Below are 21,229 nucleotides of genomic sequence, written 5' to 3' on the forward strand. Positions count from 1 at the left end.
TACAAACATACAAAGAGGCATCATTGAAAGACAAATAAACTACTGGAATTTACACTGCCCAATGATCCACTCCCATATGGCTCTTTTAAGTTCGTATTGCAAAGGAAGAAGCTGTGACGCACCTTCTACAAGGAAAAAGAGTTCAACTTCACAAGGCATCAGTGAAGAAAAGTTCTGTGTACAGAGACAGGCTATGCAAACATTTGGTTATCCTTTCAGCTTCCATTGTTGAATGTTTCAAGATTCAGATTGTGCAAGCTTGCGCTTTGGCATCAGCTGAAAATGAATTTACTTAATTTGGTCAATAATAGTAGCATAATTAGTATAGCTGATATTAATTCTTAGCTAACTGACATTCTTTTTTTTTTCCTTAATATGGCTTTGTTCTCAAACTAAGCCATGGAACAAGTCACAAAGTTGCTTTTACAGAAGAGGCACTGCAAAAACAATTTGTTAATTATGTTTGTAGTCATTCTTAACTAGATTCCTGTGAGTCAGTTCTTGGAAACATCATTTGTGGTTCACCTAGAGTTTAATGCCCCCCCAAATACTGCATATTCTTCCTCAAGGCAGAGAGAATTTTGTGCATTTGATGCCTCTAATTAAGATCCAAGAGATTCTTTTCTGCAAACTTTCATAACTGTTAGGTTTTACAGCCTACATGACTGTGGAGCAGTCATTCCCTCTATACTTCTCTTTTCAAACAGATATTTTTGCGTCTCTTGTCTGATCAAATCTTATTCATTGTTCGTTACAGATAGTGGCTCAGGCAGTGCTATTTATGTGTATGAACACCGCAGGAATCTTCATTAGCTACCTATCAGACAGAGCACAACGTCAAGCCTTCCTGGAGACCAGAAGATGTGTAGAAGCCAGACTGAGATTAGAGACAGAAAATCAGCGACAGGTATTGGAGAAACAATTCTATTTTTATATTAACTGGAATTGATAATTGGGCAATGCTGGTCTTTTGTGTCCTCTCTGTGATGCTACCTGATTTCTGCAGCTTAAGTGAATTTCATGCTGTTATTTTGCTGGGTTTTATTAATCTGATATGGCATCTTAAAGATTTTCACTAGGAAACAGGTTGAAAAAAGAATGGTTATTCATCGTCATTTTCCACACAAGAGAAGAGGCCATCAAATGAAATAGTAGCTGGCAGGTGTTTAAAAATGGTTCTTTACACAAAAGGGGCTAAACTGTGGAATTTCATGCTTCAGGGTGTTGTGGCTACTAAAATCTTTGGTCAAGTGAAAACTAAACAAGTTTGTTGAGGAGAACTCTATCTAGACAGAAAAAAAAATGCTAAAACATTACCTCTGGCTCACAGATGAATTTTTTTTGGAGCTGGGACGTCACTGCTGGGAAGTATCACTCTACACTTTCTCTGTCCTTAAACAATGCCCTAAAAATCTCCTTTTGGCCACTCTGTACAATAACATGTTGGACTACCTGAAATCTATGCAGAATAAAAGGCAGTGAATAAAAATGTTTGCTGTTTATCATTTCATGTCCAGGCAACAGAAACAAGATGTAGCATGCTATATGTACTTTTCATTCCTACTGAAACATCAGAAGGTTCACCTGCTGATTAAAAAATTACGCTAAGATCAAAATGCAGCCTGTATGTGTATACCTGTTACACTGCTATTTCATTCTCAAACTAACTTAGCCATTCATTTTGTCCGATTGTATAGACTTATGTATTGTTTCTCAATTTTATTTAATTTACTTCTTGAAAGTCATGCTCTTATACAGAGATCTAGGAAGATGTCATATTCTAGACATTACTGACTAATGACTCAGTATGAATGTACAACTGTGCTGAGTAATGCAAGTTATCTGTGCCAGAACATCTTTTCAGGCATTGCTAATTGAAAAGGCTTTCAGGAATGCTGCCTAGGATACTCTATTCTCATTTTAACTGTAGGACCCAATTTTTATGGCTTTTGGAAGTATTTTGCATTTCTCTTCTTAAGCAATCCATTATAAACTAATATTTTGTAAGCTTTAGTTTCATCATTGTTTTGTAGAATTCATTGCAAAAATCTTTATAAAACACTAGCAAAAGATTCCCCTGTTCCAGATGCTTCTGAAGATTTTCCATTAGAATCATTTCATTTTCTTATGGAAAATAAGATTTCTACAAACACAATATTTTTTGAGAAATTAAATTTTGTTGAAATTTTATTTCCTATTAGGAAAATGAGAACAGATTTTTTCCATTTGAGGGGGTTTCCATTTTGAGGTTTTGTTTTTTTTTTTTGGTGACAGAAGGAAGTAGGGATTTATCTGAAATATTTGGTTTTAATCAGGCAATGTTGAACCGTGTATTTGGTCTTGGCCGAGTGCCTTGCTAGGCTTCGGGGCTGTGCTGTCCCATGAAGGCAGAACTTCCTGGAGAGTTACCATACTGCAGCTGAGACTCACCTATAACAAAGAAAATAGTGTGTCACAGGCATCATATGACTGGAAATGCATAAGGGAAAATGTATTTAGCCCAAAGAAAATGCCCACAAGGAAAAAAATACAGACATCAGAACACCAGTGAAAGATCTCTTCCAAAACTCAGATTAATGGTACAGGAACCCAAAATTTAGGAACAAAACATTTTTAAGTATTTTCAATTAATTCTATTGGAACTTTGAAACTGTGTTATTACACACACCTTATATGTATACAATACATATAATATACTTTTCAGTTTTTCATTTGTATTTGGGAAAATGATGACAAAATATTCTAGTACTGGAATGTCTTGAGGAATGGAAAGCCTGTTTCTTTTAGTTTTCTATTCCTTCTCTCTGCCTCTGAAGTAGTGTCTCATTTAAGCAATTTCTAAACTTACCTTCTTCAACAAGACTGGCAGTGTCACACTTTAGGTGACTGCTTTTCTTGAGCAGCTTGTTCATTCTCTGTTGATTAGTATCCACAGGCAGTAATCCAGTGACTGCTAGCATTTATTAATCTTTAAGATATATATTTCATGATACAGGAGATCCGTAGTTCACATGAATGTAAAAAAATATGTTACCTGTTAATGCATGTCACAGTTTAAAAAAGCAAAGTTTAAAACCTGACAAAGTTTAATAAATTCATTCTAAGGCTTTATATAAAATAGCTCTGACATATGAAGGAGACAAAAAAGTGTGTGCATGCCGATAATGGTGATGTGGCTTCTGAAAACTGCTAAAATGTGCAGAGAAAATAGAGGAATAATTATTTTTGTGATTCTTCCAGCTAATTATTGTAGAAATTTTGAATTCTGTTCCACTTTGATTTATATCTCCTACACTTCTCATAAACTGTCGAAATTTAGGGTCTTTTACAGCAGGGTCAAGCTTTTTGTGTCTTTCATTGGTGGTGTTGCTACATTTTATAGTAACGAGTGACAATTAAAATAACTCAAGGTTTGTTTCAACCTTATACAGCTTACAGTTCTTAACTTGAAAATAATAGACAATTACAATGGATGTATTCACATGTCATACATGTGACGTGGCATATGAGGTATGACAGCTTGCTACATAGGTTCCATTTGGTCTGGTTTTGTCCTTACTTTTCTCGTAAAACCAGTAAAATTAAAGTAAGAAAAAACAAAATGAGTTAAAAAATGCAGCAAGAAATGGTAGGCTCTTATATATAACTAATTGCAGAATGTGACTTCATTTATTTATAATTATGAAGATTATATAAATGCTAAGAAATCAAGTTTCTATACTTTCAAAATGACCCTTACAACTTCTCAATATCCCTTGTATTTGTCATTTTTAATGAACTGTCATTCTAATAGATATAAATGCTATTGTTATCATTATTCAGTGTTGTGTAATGCCTGAAAGAGACAGTCATGGAAAGTCACCCATTGTGAGCCAAACACTTCATAATCTATGTTTTAAGGACAAGTAAGAGGCACCATCAGGCATATGGAGCTCTACAAAGAAACAATAACTCTCATAAGTAAGGAACTGTTTGGGTTTTGGAGAATTTTTAGAATCTCATAATGAGCATTTGCAGATTTTCTGGAATACAAAGTTTCTACCACATCAACTTCTGCCTTGTGCTGGAAAGCCAGAGATACTTCTGGTTTTCCTGATAAATTTCCTATACATGAGCTGATTTTTTTCAGTTGCATTATTTGAAAAAAAAGAGAATTTTTTGTAGAAAGTAATGAAAATAGAAGGTGAAACTACCAAATTCCCAGTAGGGGCAAAAAGCTCTTTTGTAGTTGTTTGTGCAACTCTGTGCTGAAATTTGGTTAGTCAGATGCAATAACTTGTTTTCCAGGTGGTGTTATTTTGCATTAGTCCTTTTGTAGAGTTTTCAGGGTTTAGGGACTCTTTGTTATATTTCAGTATGGGATATTCCAGTTTAACAGACAAAGCCTTTTTGCTCTGTTAAAACGTCTGTGTGCCGTGTTATGGTCTCAACTGAATGGCTGTAAATCTGAATTATCTCCATTTGTTCATTGTCCATGGAAAATATCCTTAGGTGCAAGTTCAGCTTTTAGGCTAATTACAATACATAGTTTTATTGCACAGGAAAGAGAAGGGTGAAGTGTAGACTTTCAAAATGGAAATTACTTTAAGCAGCCTGGCAAAAGTTTTTCAAAGCTTTTGAGTGACTTAATTTCCAGTTTCTGTGTTTCTAAAACTCTATACACTTAAGCTACTAAAACTTTTTCATCCTTCCCCCAATAACCATTTACCCTCAACAAGACTTTTGAATAAAATTTTAAGAATTGAGAAAGTTAGGTTTTGTCATATTTTCAAAGCAGACTAATTCATTAAGGATCTTTTTTTTTTTAATTCTTATTTTTTGATTTTTAAGCACCTAGCATTGTTAAGAAGTACATATTAGCATTTTCAACTACAATGAATTTTCTAACTCTAATCACTCTACTAATAAAGTGAACAGTACTGTGGATACAAAGGAGAATTACTCCAGCAGTCATTGCTAATGATGTTTATGCACTTAACTGTACAGCATTATCTGTGTGACATTATTTAAGAATCCCAGGACTCTGTGAAACTGAGGGAACATCTGTGTCTACTTCTTTCCCAGTTTTCATTAAAAAAAATTAGAATTTTGGTGAAGATCTAAAACATTTCAGAGCTTGATTTTGTTAAAAGACATACCACTGCTCATTAGTACCAGAAAACTGTTATCATACAAAGACAGAAATATCAGAGAAGCAAGGTAAAGAAAGTAGCAGAAAAATACTGTTGTAAAAACAGTCTTAGATTACCAGTTCTTGATCAAATCATTAATTTAAATGTTTTCTAATGAAGTGTGAAAATTGTGTTTAGTTAGCCACTTGTGTTTAAGATATGTATTTGTATCAACCAGCCCAAAATAGCAGCCATCAAATGTCCTCCCATTTGTTTTCAACACATTGTAATTATGAATAAACAACAAACATAAGGTTCTTAGTTTTATTAAGTCCATTTCATTCCAACAACATCATCACATTCCACTACTTGTTTGTAATTTTGGGTCAGTATTTTGATTTGATATATGTGTTTCAAAAAGATTGACACCCAGTGCTGTGCTTTAATAACCACTTCAAAAGCACTGTCTTCCTATTTACCTGTGTTTTATTCTAAGAGCACAGCAGGTAATTCTGCTTTCATCATATCTGGGCTATGAAAACAGAAAGCAGAAGTTACTTTCTTAATTAGCTACTTCAAAAACAATGAATATGTTATTTCCCTCATTGTGAAAAAGCTGTGAAATTGCCCTCAATGAATAGCAGGAATCTGCATTAAAATTCAGTCTCATTTCTGTTTCTCATCATACAAAATCCCTAAGTTTTAAATTAATGACATATTAAATCCAAACACATATTGAAATTATGACTCTATGAAGAACTGAATTTATAATATATCTCTGGTGTCTTTACCTGCTCTTTCTTCAGCAATTCATCTTTGATTGAAATTTGCCTAACATTTTTAAACCTCAAACAGTATTATTTAATTATATTGAGTCTGTCAGAAAACTCTTTCTCTGCAGCTCTTCACCACATATGCATATGCCAAGATATGCACACATATCTGAAAACAATTGTTGTGCAAGGAGGTTTGTATTTCATTTACAACATTTCCTATGACTGGAGCTGGAAATGGTGGTTTCAAATGACTGGGAAGGGAACACCAAAGAAGCAAAGTAGCTAAATAGGTTTAAAAATCAGTCCAGCACTTACCTCTTGCCTTGTAATGAGATCGCAACTTGTCAAGGCTGCTATTCAGAGAAAAGTCATTTTACTCATAATTGAAAGACTTCTATGTTATCGTCACACTTCTACTCTCCATCCAAGACCTCTCTAGACCAATGAGACTAATGAAGCCCAGATAGAGCAATAGGGAAACATGGGTGGGAGAATGTGTTCCAGCTAAGCAAATTTGTTAGACTGTATGTTGCTAATATGAAGAACATATGAATTGGGCTAGAGTAGAAGAAAATAACATAAACACTCTCAGAGACATTCTATTTGCATTATTTCTGGTAAATTTAGAACACCTGATGTTATCTTATGAACAAACATCTCCTCTGCAATTTTTTGAGATGGCAGGTGAAATCAGTTCAGATCTGTGTGATGCGTATATTCATCCGCTGGTGAGGTGTTTGTTCTTGCTCACATTGTGGCAGGTTCTGCATCATTCATTAAAAGAAAAGTCCCTGCCTGGTGTGCAGAGCTTACCAGAAAAGCTGCATTGCCACTGCTTTGCTAAGTTATTGGAGGGACTAGGACTCAGAAGAGAAAGAAATTCTCCAGTTTTTAAGATCTGAGGAGCCAAATAGAGAAAATTATTCTACTTCAGGACTACACGTGTGCAGGTTCAGTGGAGTTAGTTAGTGCTAGAAGGTACTAAAGCCACAGAGCATTTGTCTCTTTACTTGTATGTTTTACATCTCCCTCTAACGCGGTCTTAGCAAGAATGCCCCTTTTCCTGTAGGCATCATCTCAAAATCACCCAAGACAATATTCTCTTATTTGGAAATAAAATTCCTTCTCAATGTCTTCCCTAAGCCTTATGAATATTTTCTTGGGTGTCTAGCACCCTGGCGGAGGAGACAGAGGTGAAGGCTGGAAGAAGGGTCAACTAAGAGAATTGTTGGGGAACAACCGCTGTCTTGTCTCTAGTCTTGCAAGGAGTACTCAGGTGAGAAAGTCCAGGCTTGCATCCTACCTGTTTCGTTGGGCTTCTGGGTATGCTTCCCTTGACAATAGAGTGAATACAGGCATCTGCAGACATAATTATGAGCTTGGTCAGATTAGTAGGGAACAAAGGAAAAAAACCTCTTCATTAAATAGAAAATGAGAAAAACTGTCTGTAACACCCCAGCAGATATTTTCTCCTTCCCTGCAAGTCCTACCACTGCCTTACTGGAAACCTACTTTTCAGCCAATCTCTTTCTCACAGAGGATTCCATAAATTCAATTAAAGCTCATTTTGTAAGGTAGAACGGTTTGGATATTATTTCATTTGTTTTCCACAAGGGATTTGTGCTCGACACTCTAAAGAACCATTTGTCCAGGTCAGAAGAGGGATGGCTTTTTTCTGATTATGGACCTACATTCTATTTTTCCAGTGTGGTTATGAGGGCTGAAGAGGAGAAGACATCCCTTAGTTGTCAGAACAGTTTGCTGTTGGCATATTTAGTCTCTCCTGCCTGTTGTCTATGGAAAAAATGTAATCCTGTCTTAATCTCTTTTTCCATTAGAAAACTGTTCTGTTTGACCATTTGTTTCCCTTCTGCCTCTACATCCAGAGCATTTTTTTCACACTTTCCCCTGCAACGATCTCTATTTCACAGCATTAAAAAGCTCTCTGCAGATTGATGAACTCTTTTTTTTTCTTTTAAAACAGAAAAAAGAAGCTTACATGTTCTGTGGGTATTATCAGACTCTTACAGATCTAGATTTTAATCAACCATCAGTACTTCGCAACCTCTAAAGTAGGAGCAGATTGGACTGGTATTGGAAAGGACACTTTAAGAGTTTAATCACTTTAAAGTAATTTTTTTTACATTAGTGCTAATAATATGAAAATCCCTCTAAATTGGTATGAGGATAAAGTTCATATTGTTTTAAAAGAAGAGTAATCTGAATTTTAAAGATCATGTGACCTTTCACTTTTATTATAAAAGTAGTTTAAAATTCTTCATTAATAAAAATCATGACCACAATAATTGATGTTTTATTTGTGAAAGGCAAACAATAACCTCACAATGAAAAATTCTGTGTAAATCTCTGACTATGTATTGCATTTTGGCCAGTTTTTTGTTCATTAGAGGAAACAGTCTATTGAATGTGAAGTGTTTGGAAGGGTTTCACAGTTAACTAGACTTTCTTTTATGCTAGCGCCTTTCTCTAAAGAGCCATAATCTCAATAGAAATTTGTTCTTTGCATTTTTTTCTGGAACTTTAAGGATCACACTCAAAATGTAACACACTGGCTAACCCAAGAAATGAAGGAATATGCAAACTTTATATTGTCCTTCACAATACATTTCCATATTTTGATTCAGTAGGTGACCTGTTTCCTTAGTCCCTTGACAACATTTCCTCCTTATTTTGGTGGAGTTAAACATTATTTACACACAAGCTTTTGTAGGAAGGAGTTCATCACAGGCCCAGCATTTACATTTTTTGCATCTTCATGTCTTAAAACACCCCATCTGCTCAGCCCACTTGCAGTAGAACACACAACTCTTTACACAGCAGATTTTAGCTGCTGTTCCTTCACATTTTTGTGAAGGATGTTTGTGTCCTATCATCTTGTTTTGTTTTCAAGTAGAAATATAAGGTAAAATCAACCCTGAAAATCATCCTCTGCCTTATCTACCATTTCTTGCAAATCTGGAGTAGTCAGATGGACTGAAAGGGAATAACAAGATTTACAACCAACACTAAAGAAACAGAGCCTGAATGGCAATTTATACTGAGGAAAAATAATCCCAAAGAGTGTCAGGACTCTATTCATGGAGGAAACCTCTGCTTCCTCTCTGTAGTAGATGGCTTTCAAATTCACTGGTGTTAAACCTACTTTCTGAAAATCTGTGCAGATTTTTTTCATCTCTAAACCAGGCTGTTTAAATGCTGTGTTGGTCAATAGTGAATAGGACTGATAGCTCATTGATCAGGTTTTGTGACCTGTGCCTCCCTTGTTCTCAGCTCCTTGCTAAAAAGAGATGTGTCTAAAAAAAAAAAAAAAAAAAAAAAGCCTTTATTACAGCTGCCACTGTCTAGTGGCCCTCGCTGATTGTGTCAGGAAAGTGGACAAAGGTGAAATTAGTAAGGGGAATGAAATAGTTTCAGCCCCCTACAACAATGAGACACTTTTGCCAGCTGTTCTGCAGTACAGTCATCTGTGCGTAAATAAAAGCTCCAGGATCTAAATTCATCAGACTAGAAACTTCCTTGAATTCTGAATATACTTACTCACTTTAAGTCCATTTTTCTTTCTTGTTCAGGGTCAGAATTTTTAGGGTATTAAGCAATGTTTATATTGACTTTCCTTAGCATGAAATGACTGTAAGCAGACTCTGAAAACATCCTGACAAGCTCTACAGTTAATAGAGAAACTCTAACTGTTTTAAATTATCTGACCATGAGCAGTACTAATCTAAGCTAGCCAGTGTCAAGTCACTGATGCTGTTGCTGAGATAATTTAAGGTAAAATATAATTTTTGGATTGACATTTATGAAAAGGCTGAGGGTCTTTTACATCATTGGTATTTAAGTATGCACCTACAAGCATCATTAGGGATTAAAAGGGATTTGATTTTCAGAATGTGACCATGATCCCACCTATAAAAACTTCCCAGAGGAAGTTTTATCCAGCTTGTGTTGTTTAGTAGTAGAGTCTAGTAAGTCTTTGACAAGGTATATTACTTGTTTTGACCAGAATCAATAACCTCCTAGCTCTTTTACATCTTGTTCTGCAGTGAGTTAGTCATATAAAGCTGAAAAATAAATGGCAGGCAAGCTGTTAGTTGTAATAACTAGCACTATTGAAAAATGTATATTTTGCTAAAATTGCCTAGTAATTTCTGAAAAAAACCCAAAAAGTAACTAAATGTAAAAAGAAACATTTAAATAGATAAAAAGTGTAAACAACATAGAACAATTCCTTGAAGATTCATCAGCAGATGAGTCAAAAAAGGTCTAGACAAGTGAAAGTGCACCAGGGCATAGCACCACAGATATCAAAGCCAGATGGGGCCATTCCCATATTTGAGAAACAAATTGAATTGTAGGAGCTGATTTGCTTTCATTTTCTATTCCTGTAAAATAAGGAATGGCTTAAGGTTATGCCATTATGGAATCAGCTGCCAGTAGATGTGTCTGTCTTTCTCCTGTTGTTAAGGTATGGCTCCATTCTTCCTATCCAAGCTAACAAGGGTTTATGGAAGTTGATACAGTAGAAAACTGCACAATACTTTTTGTTGAGATATGTGTTTTATTTCCATATAAATGTTTTTCTTCTGGATATGTTTCATTTCTACAATTGTTTAATACAGAATAAATGTTCTTTTAAGATCTTTATGATAAAGATCTTTATGATGAAGAAAAAATACAGAACTATAAAAAAATTGCTTTTCCATGTATTAGATACGACTGATGGATTGCACTGGGGATGGACATTATCACCTGTAAGCTTTAATGGCATGTGGACAAAGGAGGGTGGCAATACAAATTGATTTGTAACTGCTGCTGTGTTACATGTCTTTGTTGTGTGTCTTTGTTACATTTGGATTTCACAATGGAGTGTAAGTCTAGTGTGCTCTTCATTCAGGAAATAAAAAATCATATGTCAGGGTCCAGAAGGTCTGAGATTTTTAAATATTCCTTATACTCAATATAGACATTGACATGGAGTTTGAGATATGTAGTTCCCATTGTCTAAGTCAAAAGACAGCTCAAATGACAAAACAGTATCAGGACATTGTTTCATGACGTGGCCTAGCAGATTTAACAGCTGGTCACTCCTGTCAAGGAATGCAGACTTGCTCCCTGCAGCTCTAATCCCCAGGCGAGTGCTCTCACCCACTACCACGCAAGTTAGTGATGCGCATGTAGCCTTATGGTCAGATAATTCTTTAAGCTTGTGCCAAAACAGTGTAAGCATTGGCTGCACTTAGTTTCCTGATTGATCATGTTGCTTTAAAAAATCATTATAGAAATATTTTTATAAGTATTTTATGGAGGAATACAAGTTTTCTTTTAAAAGATTCGTGCAGTAGCAGTAATAGATACTATGCCAAAAAATCAACAGGGAGAGTTGTTCCACCACTTTCCAGCACGCTACAGGATAAGCTAAGTGTTTATAAAGCCAAAATAATACTGAGAAGGCATGAAAATACAAACCAGCAGCCTGGAATCAACTTTCCACTGCTCAGGGAGCACAGGGCAAGCAGGCATTAAGCTTGTGATATTCTTACATAGCCAACTGGCTGATGAGAAAGGCACCTTTTTGACACCTGGCAATAGACCAGTAATCATCAAGCCCTGCCAAGATTTTGTAATGTGGCTTCAGGTACTTAAATCTTCAAACCATTCACCATCTAACCAAAGAAAAGGACTAGCAATACCTTGCAGTTCTTCACTTCCGCACATGCTACATAAGTTATGTTCTGGACAAGAGTATTGATGAAACAGTTGGATAAAATATCTTTCCTACAAAAAGTGTGCGGAAAAAGCTTTTTATTTCTTATATTACCACAAACTTTACAACACCTCTCAGTTAAGAACTAATTAGGCACCATTATAAAATGTCATGACTCTCATAAACACTGGATTACCCATTTGGATGAGGATCAGGTTTCATCGCCAATAGCTAAATGAAAGGAGACTCCAAAACCTCCTCTGTGATCTGGCCTTGTTTCTCTCTGAGAACAGCAGATGCCTAAATGGAATGTGCAGCCAGAGATGAGGATGAGTGGGTATAGTAACTGACTGAATTCAGATAAAAGAAAGTTGATATAGCTCATATTGCATACTGCAGCAGTAAGTAGTAAAAGCTATCTGGCAACATCATAACCTCACAAGTCTGAAGATATTAGATACTGCAGTTCTTTCCATATTTTTCAATTACTTGCCATTGTTTCAGTAGCACACAAGAAAGAACAGCTGCAAATAGACTGTCCATTGTGCACTAAGTAAGAATGAAAGAATTTCTCTTTAGAGCTTTTCATCATAATGAGAGGTGCTAATTCCCATTTTCCAGAGAGGCATCTACAATAATTACATCTATTGTGAACGTTTTAGTTTTTCTTCAGTTGAAAACAATACCACTTTTATCTACTTCCCTTAAACATAACAAAAGTTCATGTGCTCTGGAAAGGCTAAAAACACTACTCTAAACAGCCCTTTTCTCATCCTATTAAGTTCAATGTTTAAGACAATAAATCCTCTGTGATATTAATTGTAAATGTTATTAGTGTCAGGCTTGATGGTTCTAGGAAGATGATTATTGAAACTCCAGACAAGAAGTGTGGAGCAATTTCTCTCAAGTTAAACTTTTCTGAGGCACGTCCACTTCAGTTTCAAAGTGTCTTTGGAGCAGCCATAAGTAACTTTTTCCCTGATACAGACCTCCTCCCTCAAGACATGTGTAGGTTCACCCATCTGAAAGTATGTGTAGAGAAGAAAGAACAAAACTTGAATCAAATGTCAGTCAAAAGGGTTTTTTTATGTCTCAGCAAAGCCAGCAGTGATAAAGATACTGAGAAACAAAGGAAAATCCCAGGGCAGTATGAGCGATGTTGTGTCATTTGCCATGCTCCACCTAAGCGGAATTGGTGCAAGGAGCTCAAGACAGCAGCCACTACAGGGGTGATGCCCTCGCATGGTCTACAGGGAAACACTGGGGAGTTTGACCTTCCTCTTGGTAATCTTCTGCAGGCCCCAGATTGCTTGTTGAAGTCTTATGATTGTTGGTATTTTATTTTCTTTGATGAGCATCAGTGTGAAGGACTTCAGCTCAGTTTTTATTCACGAGACTGAGATCTGGTTCATTGGCTAATTGAATCTTCTCAAAAATTGTTCCAAAGAATATTTACTCATGACATGTCCATCTTTTCGGTCCATGAGCCTCACTGCATTTGTGCAGTTGTAAGTACCTTTGATACCCCATGATTTCAGCATGAAGCACTCACAGAATCAGCCTGTGTGGACCGGAGACATGTTCAACAAAGAATGACTGCTGCGGATGTATAAACCAAGGAGCATTAAAGAACATATCAATGTTACAGTCATGGGACTTTAAACAATCATATGTGACTCATTAAATTAATTTGCTTTACTACTGCAGGATTTATTTCACTGATCTTATTTTTTTCTGAAGGAGTACAGTAGATTGGTTAGGAGCCAGCTCAATATTTAGACACCTCCTAAACTAGGAGACTACATGTTCTTTGCACCTCTAAGCTCCCACTACAGTCAACTGAGGTCTAGTCAATACAGACAGTGGAGGTCAGAGATACCCTTAGTAACATCAAAGTAGTTGTTCACATCTGATCTATCATCTCCGGGTTCCCCAGATAAAATGAAGTTTAGGCATACATGTATCTTAGTCACCAAAATTCAGGTGTCTTAATCCAGATTTGAATTCTACTATTCTTTTTTTCTTTTACTGGGTTATTCTTTGGATTAAAGGGTCTTTTTTCATTTATTTACTCAAAACTCTGACTGCTCTGTCTGACTAGGGCTGATTCATGTCACAGTTGGTTAATAGGAGAATAGATCACTGGCTCTTTTATAACCTCCTTTTGTTGCTATCTTCTTTATTCTGTGTCTTTTCTTTTGAACAAATATATCTCTGTTCCTTTTCAAACCACTTATCGCTACTGCTGCTCACCTTTGAATTGTCTCCACTTAGTCAATTGCTCAACTAGGAAGCTTTCAACAAAGCTCGATAATGTAGTTTCCTTCATCCTAGAGTTCATAACACTTCTTTATTAGGCCTTTCTCTGAAAAAGAGAAGATATTTTTTTCTCACGTCTTTTTCTCCCTCTCTGAAAATGCCCTGCAGGGAAGACTAACTAAAAAAGTGAGACTCTTTAATCATGCAAATAGTAAGGTACAGATGACTACAAAAAAATTTGCAGCTGTTTTATCTGCGATTAGCTACTGCTCTTTTTGTACTACATGACCTCCACACACTTGCGCTGCTCTTCTCTGCCACGATGTCTAAATCTGTGAAAGGAGAATGATAATATTTAACTAGTTTTAATGGGTAGTTATACAGCTAGGATCTTTATATGAAGGGGACGGTGACCTGACACTCATTCTTGGATAAGAGAAAACCTTTTTTAACTGCTGGGCTAAAGCAAAGTGATGAGAAATGCCTGTCAAGACATCACATCCTGGTCCATAGAACATTTGCATCAGCTGTAGGAAAATAAGGGATGGACACTTTCTACAACAGAGTCTACCTCTAATGCTTGATTAGAGGGGCCTGGTTGAGCATCCCCGCCACCCTGTCAGTCTGACATGGTGTAAGAGCAGTTTGTAACAGCAAAAGAACAGTTGGTGCCTGTAGAGGGAAGATTTTTCTGTCCTTTGAATGTTTCAGCATCAGAGAATTCGTGGCTGGAGTACCTCCTAAAAATACATATAAACACACATATTCACATACTGTCACGGCCAGCCCTGGTTGTCATTTAAGTATCACACAGCTGCTCGCTTGCTCCCCTCAGGACCCTAGTGGGATAGAGAGCAGAATGGGGCAGTAAGCAAAACTGGTGGGTTGAGATAAAAACAGTTAAATAGGACAACAAAGGCAATGATTATGACAACGACAACAACAACAGCAATAATAATAATGAATAAACAAAACAAGATGCACAATTCAATGTAATTTCTCACCCTCCAGTGACCTGACGACCTGGCATAGCCTGTCCCAAGCAGTGATCACGGGTCAGTGAGCCCTGGCTCCTGGCCATTTATGTGCTGAGCATGACATTATATGGTATTGAATATCTCTTTTGGCCAGCTTGTGTCAGCTGCCTGGCTATGCTCCTCCCCAGCTTCTTGTGCCCCTGCACACTTGCAAAACATGACAGACTGAAAAAGTTCTTGATTTCTTATCAACAACTGAAAACATCCTTGTATTATCAACATTCTTCTCATACTAAATCTAAAAAACAGCAGCTTCTGGGAAGAAAATTCATTCTATCCTAGCCAAGCATGAACATTACCTGGCAACAACTACAACAATATATGTTACCAACATTATTCTCACACTAAATCCAAAACACAGCAGATACTGGGAAGAAAATTAACTTTCTCCCAGCTGAAACCAGGACATGCACATACACACTTATTACCTTATTTTCCCTGTAGTGTTCCTCCCTAGCATGACACACATGATACAGAATAGTTGTGATCCTGACAAGAGCTCTTCACATGCTACACTATTCATTAGTAGAGGAGGACTCTGGCAGAGGCATACTAATTAACTTCTGTTTTTATGGATCATTGTCAGATCTAATGTGCACTCAAGAATGTTTAGCTTATCTTAAAGAGTAGCATAAAGGCTAAGATATCAAATTTGCTGGGCACATTTTTCTTGGCTAAGTGAACATGCGTCAAGTGAACTATGTTTTATTTTAAATAAACATTCTAAAGCCATTGTTTGATATCTTCTTAAGCGAATGCAAACAAACAATGTAAATTTTTCCTGTTGTGAAAAAAAAGTACATTCACAATGTCAGCCATATGTTATGAAAAAATGGTCTTTTTAATCTTGTCTTATCATAGATTTCATAAACAGTTCACAAATAACCAGGATTTCTGTTTGCTTTCTTTCTTTCATTTTCTTTTCTTTTTACACTTATATTCCTATTTGTCTTCCTTAAAGTATAAGGTAGGAAATAACATTTCTTTTTACAGTGAAAAGTTTTTGTATTATTTTGAAAGTGTCTTCACAGGAATTCACTCAATACTTTAATCATTTGGCTCCCTGAAAGACTGATCTGATTTATTCAAAGGGTGGATTTATTATATAGTCATATTGGGCAATGTGTCTTAATAGCAAAGGAATAGGAGAATATATAGCCTAAGCATCTTCTGTTACAGAAAGCTGAAGGACACAAAATACCAAAAATATTGTTGGGTTTTGGAATATAAATCAGCAGCTGCTCCCAAACATGGCAATTTAATATGCCATGGGATATTTGCTTGACATTGTAGAAACCTTAGAGCTAGACATTCCTATGAAAACCTGGGTTTGCAGGACTGTAAAGGACCACCTAAGGGACTGGTTTTCTTCCTGCTATCAAAAGCACCACATAAAACTGTGTCTACACATCAGAAGAAGAGTGAAGAATATCAGAATTCCCAAGTGGGAAGAGTGGAAAAAACTCAAGACAATGCAGATGTGCTAAAATTAGTACAACCTGTGGGGGGAAACAAGGTCTGAGCTGGGCTTTTTACCAGAATAAAGGAGAAGCTCACTGCGTGATAGCTCACTGCCTGCTCTATATCAGCTGTCACTGCTTTGCATCATTGTTTTTTCCTCTTCCTCTTGAAGGCAGCCCTTGATTTAGTAAAGGTTTGCAGAAGATGTGGATTAAAGATTACTAGAGTCTCTGGTATCTCATTTTCTGTGTTAGCATGTTATGCAGGCAGGAGCCCAGGAAAAAGGTGCCATTTCAGAGTGCGGTGTTCCACATCCCCACTCCAGAAGCTATTAGTAGCATGTGTTTTGCCTTCTTAAGTAAACGTACTGTTCACCTCAGCTGGGGCTGCCATCTAGACAAATGAATGTGTTTACCCACAATATGTTTACATTGCAACTGGAGATTGTTTACTAACTACCGACTAACACTGCTCAGAGTGCAAATTCTTCACGATTTTCGCTGTTAAAGTTGTAAGTTAGAAACTACATTTCCTCCTGTGAATGCTGGGGAGGGGATCCTTTGTTTTTTCAGATGTTTCATGTACAGCTACATTTCATCCACAGCATCTAATCCTGCTGGCATCAAACCCAGCATCTTCATGACTGTTCTGTCTCTCTCATTCCACCTATTATCTCCCTTTGCTGTGTCTTGTTTTCTCTGAGCATCATTTTTTTCCCTCAAGAAGAGACATACTGCACCTTCTGGACAATAATAGTTTATCTTACATCCCCCTAATATCAAGTTGCTTCACAACAATCTCAGCATCCATTTCTCTGGCAGGAAACATAAAATGTGTATAAAGTTTAATCTTCCAAAAGAAAACTGATAGTCCAGGGAGGAATTGAAGCCATGACTCCTGGGTGCTACATACTTTGGTAACTGTGAAAAGTGGACCATTCTTCATCCTTAAATATCATCTCATTGGAGTGTGCTAAAACAACCACAGGGGTAAGCAACTGCAACCAGAAAACTGCAGCTAAACACGAAGATACCATTATGGTGACAGGACAACCTGGAAGCTCAGAATCAAAATCCTTTCCTTTCACCATTTTCTGATTCTAAGATTTAAGATTTCAACGCCAAGAAGCATTGTACTGCCTGTGGAGTGCATTTGCGTTTGCATCTACTCTCTGGTACCCATTAGGGATGATGCTGTCCTTATAACTGATACAAGAACCAACCGTATTCTTCTAAACTAACCTAAAAGTACCTTTTCTCATATTTCTCCGGAGGATGACCAAAATAGACCTGAGCAGAACAGTCATGTGAAGAGCCTCTGATGACCTAGCTGAAGACACTTCCGTGAGGACCATTGCAATGAAGATTTCTGCCACAACCAACAACCAGCTATTTGTTTTGGGAGATCTGAGACTGTATGCAAGCATTATCCTAAGCAAACATTCAAATAAACTAGTTTCTTCTTTCTTGACAGATATTCTGCAATAGATTTTTGTACAATGTAAGACTGAAAGACTCTCTGCTCCCTTAGGGCCTAAAAGATGGCCAGGAGCAGGCTGTCATCTGCAGAACAACAGATTCTCCTCACTCTCAAGCCTTTGGATGTGGGAAAAGGCTATGAATGGTTTTGATGGCTTCTGTTGTACAGCTCTCACTTTGCAATGTGAACACATGTGAATCCATAATGGGACAAAGCCTTTGGGAAAAAGAACAGTCAGCTCTGGGTCAGCAGAACAACTCAACCCACAGTCTGTCCAGGGGGGATCTTCAAAAAAGAGGTGAAGAGGGCCACAGGCCAGATGAGTCATCCTGGAAAAATGCTTCACTGACATAAATAAATGCTTATTTCTGAGGTTGCATATAGAGTTTTCAAGGAACATTGAAACTCACTCTTATTTGTCAAAATTGTGTAAGCACTTTGATGACAGAGAATTTTAAGAAGACTCTGAGATTCCCGAGTCACTTCAAAACTTTCAGAAACGCACTTAGGAGCCCAGTTCTTGTTTTCAAAAGTGAGTAACACAAATGAGTAAATCCACTTTAAAAATCAATATATCTGAACTGGTGAAATTTATTTTGAATTTATACCTAGATTTCTAAACTGTTCAAGTTTTTGAAAACTTTGGGATTTTTATTTGTGATACTTGACTGTCTCCAATAAATATTTCCAGCTCTTGGAATAGGACAGAGTTTTGTTTGTGTGGTACAAGCTGAAAATGGAAATGTGAAGGAGATGTTCTCTCCAGAATGAGTTTAAGTTTGCTCTGGTCCCTCCATGTCCTTTTGCCTTTTCCTTCTGGTCTCATGTGTGTTTTGTACAGATCATGACATAAATCAGCAGTTCACTCATGTCATCTTCATTGAAAATACATTGTCTGGTATGATTTGTATGGCAAAAGTACAGATGCTTCATAGCAATTCATAACTTACAAATACATTCTCCATTTCCCTTTAACTTGCTACTCTTGCAAGGTGGATGGGTGCTGACAATAGAACAAAGTCTGCTGATAACACTGGATGCCTCTGTTGATACTCCATCTACTAAAGGAATTTTACTCTGACTTGCAATGACTGTTATGTAGTTGAACTTGGCTGTTTAGTTCCTGTTAACTATTGTAACCATATTAACACAAAAACTAGTCTATGGCTAAATCTTTCATGCAAAGCATTTCTTAGGTAAGCATTAGTTTATATTATCCCTGTCTTTAATCTCTGACAATGCAACTAAGAGACAAGCGTCCGTATCCTGGACTCAGGTTTGTAACACAATTTATCACAAATTATCTGACTTAGAATTTTTAGAGGGCAGTGTCAGATCTTAAATGGCCAGTTATCCATCTCTTTAAGGAGGGCAGAATTCAATCAATTTCCTGTGAGATACTAATTCAGACTAACATTGACACTTTTCTTTCCTCTTTGTTTTAGGAACGGCTGGTTCTCTCTGTCTTACCACGGTTTGTAGTCTTGGAAATGATAAATGATATGACCAATGTAGAAGACGAACATTTGCAACACCAGTTTCACAAGATCTATATTCATCGTTATGAGAATGTCAGGTGTGTGGAGGAGCCTTATTTAAATTTTTAAGACTTTTTAGATGCTGCTAAGTATGTCTTGTTTGAGAGTTTCCTTTTGGTTGCTCTATTCATTCATAAATCAGAAAATCAGTGTACCTTTCTTTAGCCTCTGAATAGATAAGCACTTTGATGCCCTCTTTTACTCATTATGATGGCTGGATGTCTTTGCCATGGCAAGACCCCTTTGAATTGAACACTAGAGGTTGGACCATTTGTCCAGTTGAGTGGTCAGGGTTTTATCTATCCTGAAATTAATTAGCCAGAAAGTGATAATTATCCTACAAGCTACTGCTACAAGCTACTGCTCAAGGCGGTAAGTTGTAATTGTGCATTCAATCCAGAATAATCAGTTTCTACTCCATGATATTACAGAATCTCTGAATTTATTTTGGTTTCTGACTATCAGAACATTTAGATAAGCAATTAACATTTTACATAAGTTTCTCCCAAACAAAAAAGGCAAATAACTGAGCAGTTGTCACTGAAAGAAATGAAAAATAAGCATCCTTGGATATGATGGGACATGGTTTCCTAGGAAAATATGTACTTTGCCTTTTGAGGAAACCCACACATAACTTTGTCTGGACAAGCATAATAAATGTAATTTCAACTTCACCAAAAGACTATATTGATTGTTTGCTTCTTCTGTGGACTTAGAGTAGCTCAGACACATTATTTTATTAAACCTAGTGGAAAGTATCAAGGACCTGTACAGAAGATTTGAATTGCGCTAAATTAAAGTGTCTTCCACTATCCTTTTTCATTCTCGGAGTAGGTATTGCTCTAGAAAAATCAAACTAGGAAGAGGAAGCTTCTGTTTGAACAGAAAATAGTTGTAGTAAGGGATGAAAAGCTGCAAGATAATTTATGCTTGAATGGTATTTAAAATGAAGATTCTGTATGCATTAGAGGACAGGCACTGGTTGATTTCTATACAGGCTGCAAGGAACTAGACCTTTTCAAAAGTGGGTTTTACTGTATTTTTTCCTAAATGTTGAACACTGAATGTTACGTAAACCAACGGGATATAAATCCCCCAAATTAGTATCCAGACAGAGTTTTCTGTAGTTGTGATAATCAAAATTGCAGAAATTAATTGTCTGAAGATTTTTTTATCAATTTAAGCTATGTTTATAATCATAACTCTTCAAGTAGCTTTGTACTTTACCTTTTAATTTCGTTTTTTTTTTTCTCAGTGGTAAAAATCTTATCTAGTTTGTTAGCCTCTTATTTAATCCTCACCCATTCCCTTACGAGCTCACACATTTGAAGATGAGTTGACTTATTAGTCATATTTTATTATCCACCTGGTCATTGCTATATTTATTGTTGGCTGCATTAGGGATTCTAAGACACTGTCAAAGTGTGATCTCATTCAACACAAATGAAAGGTCTTGAGCTACTCAGATAGTAACACCAGTCATTAGTTGACTTTGACGTGCTAACAAGGTTCATTTGGGTTATTTCCAGTCTCTGCCAGCATGATTTTTATCTTTTTGAATGTTGCTACTTTTAAAAGTATCCTTTCTTCAGCTGCTAAGTGCTGAGCTGTTACATCCTTTGGTCTGGGTCATAATTTACACAGCACAGACTTTTTCTCTGTGTGTATCTTTCTCTAATTCGCATGCATTTATTGTAAGCATGGTGAACAGCCAAAGTTATGTGGCTAGAAAATTCACTGGCTGCTGAAATATATGTTAGACCTCTGTTTGCAACTAGGTTATTGACCAAGATCCTACCACAACTTCAGGCACTGAATTTGATGAACCTTAATTCAAAGTATA

The 21,229-nt window shown here is 36.6% G+C and overlaps 1 protein-coding gene across 2 annotated transcripts in view; it reads left to right on the top strand.

The window, feature by feature from the left end:
• Positions 1–21,229, top strand: part of ADCY8 (adenylate cyclase 8) — a 121,697-nt gene that overhangs the window by 27,074 nt on the left and 73,394 nt on the right. For both annotated transcript variants that reach the window (XM_054059704.1, XM_009560039.2), the window contains exons 2-3: positions 758–907; positions 19,294–19,424. In XM_054059704.1, coding sequence (XP_053915679.1) covers positions 758–907; positions 19,294–19,424 — 281 coding nt within the window. The remainder of the gene's footprint in view (positions 1–757; positions 908–19,293; positions 19,425–21,229) is intronic.

Source organism: Cuculus canorus, chromosome 2 (assembly GCF_017976375.1).
Source record: "Cuculus canorus isolate bCucCan1 chromosome 2, bCucCan1.pri, whole genome shotgun sequence".
Classification (NCBI taxonomy): Eukaryota; Metazoa; Chordata; class Aves; order Cuculiformes; family Cuculidae; genus Cuculus; species Cuculus canorus.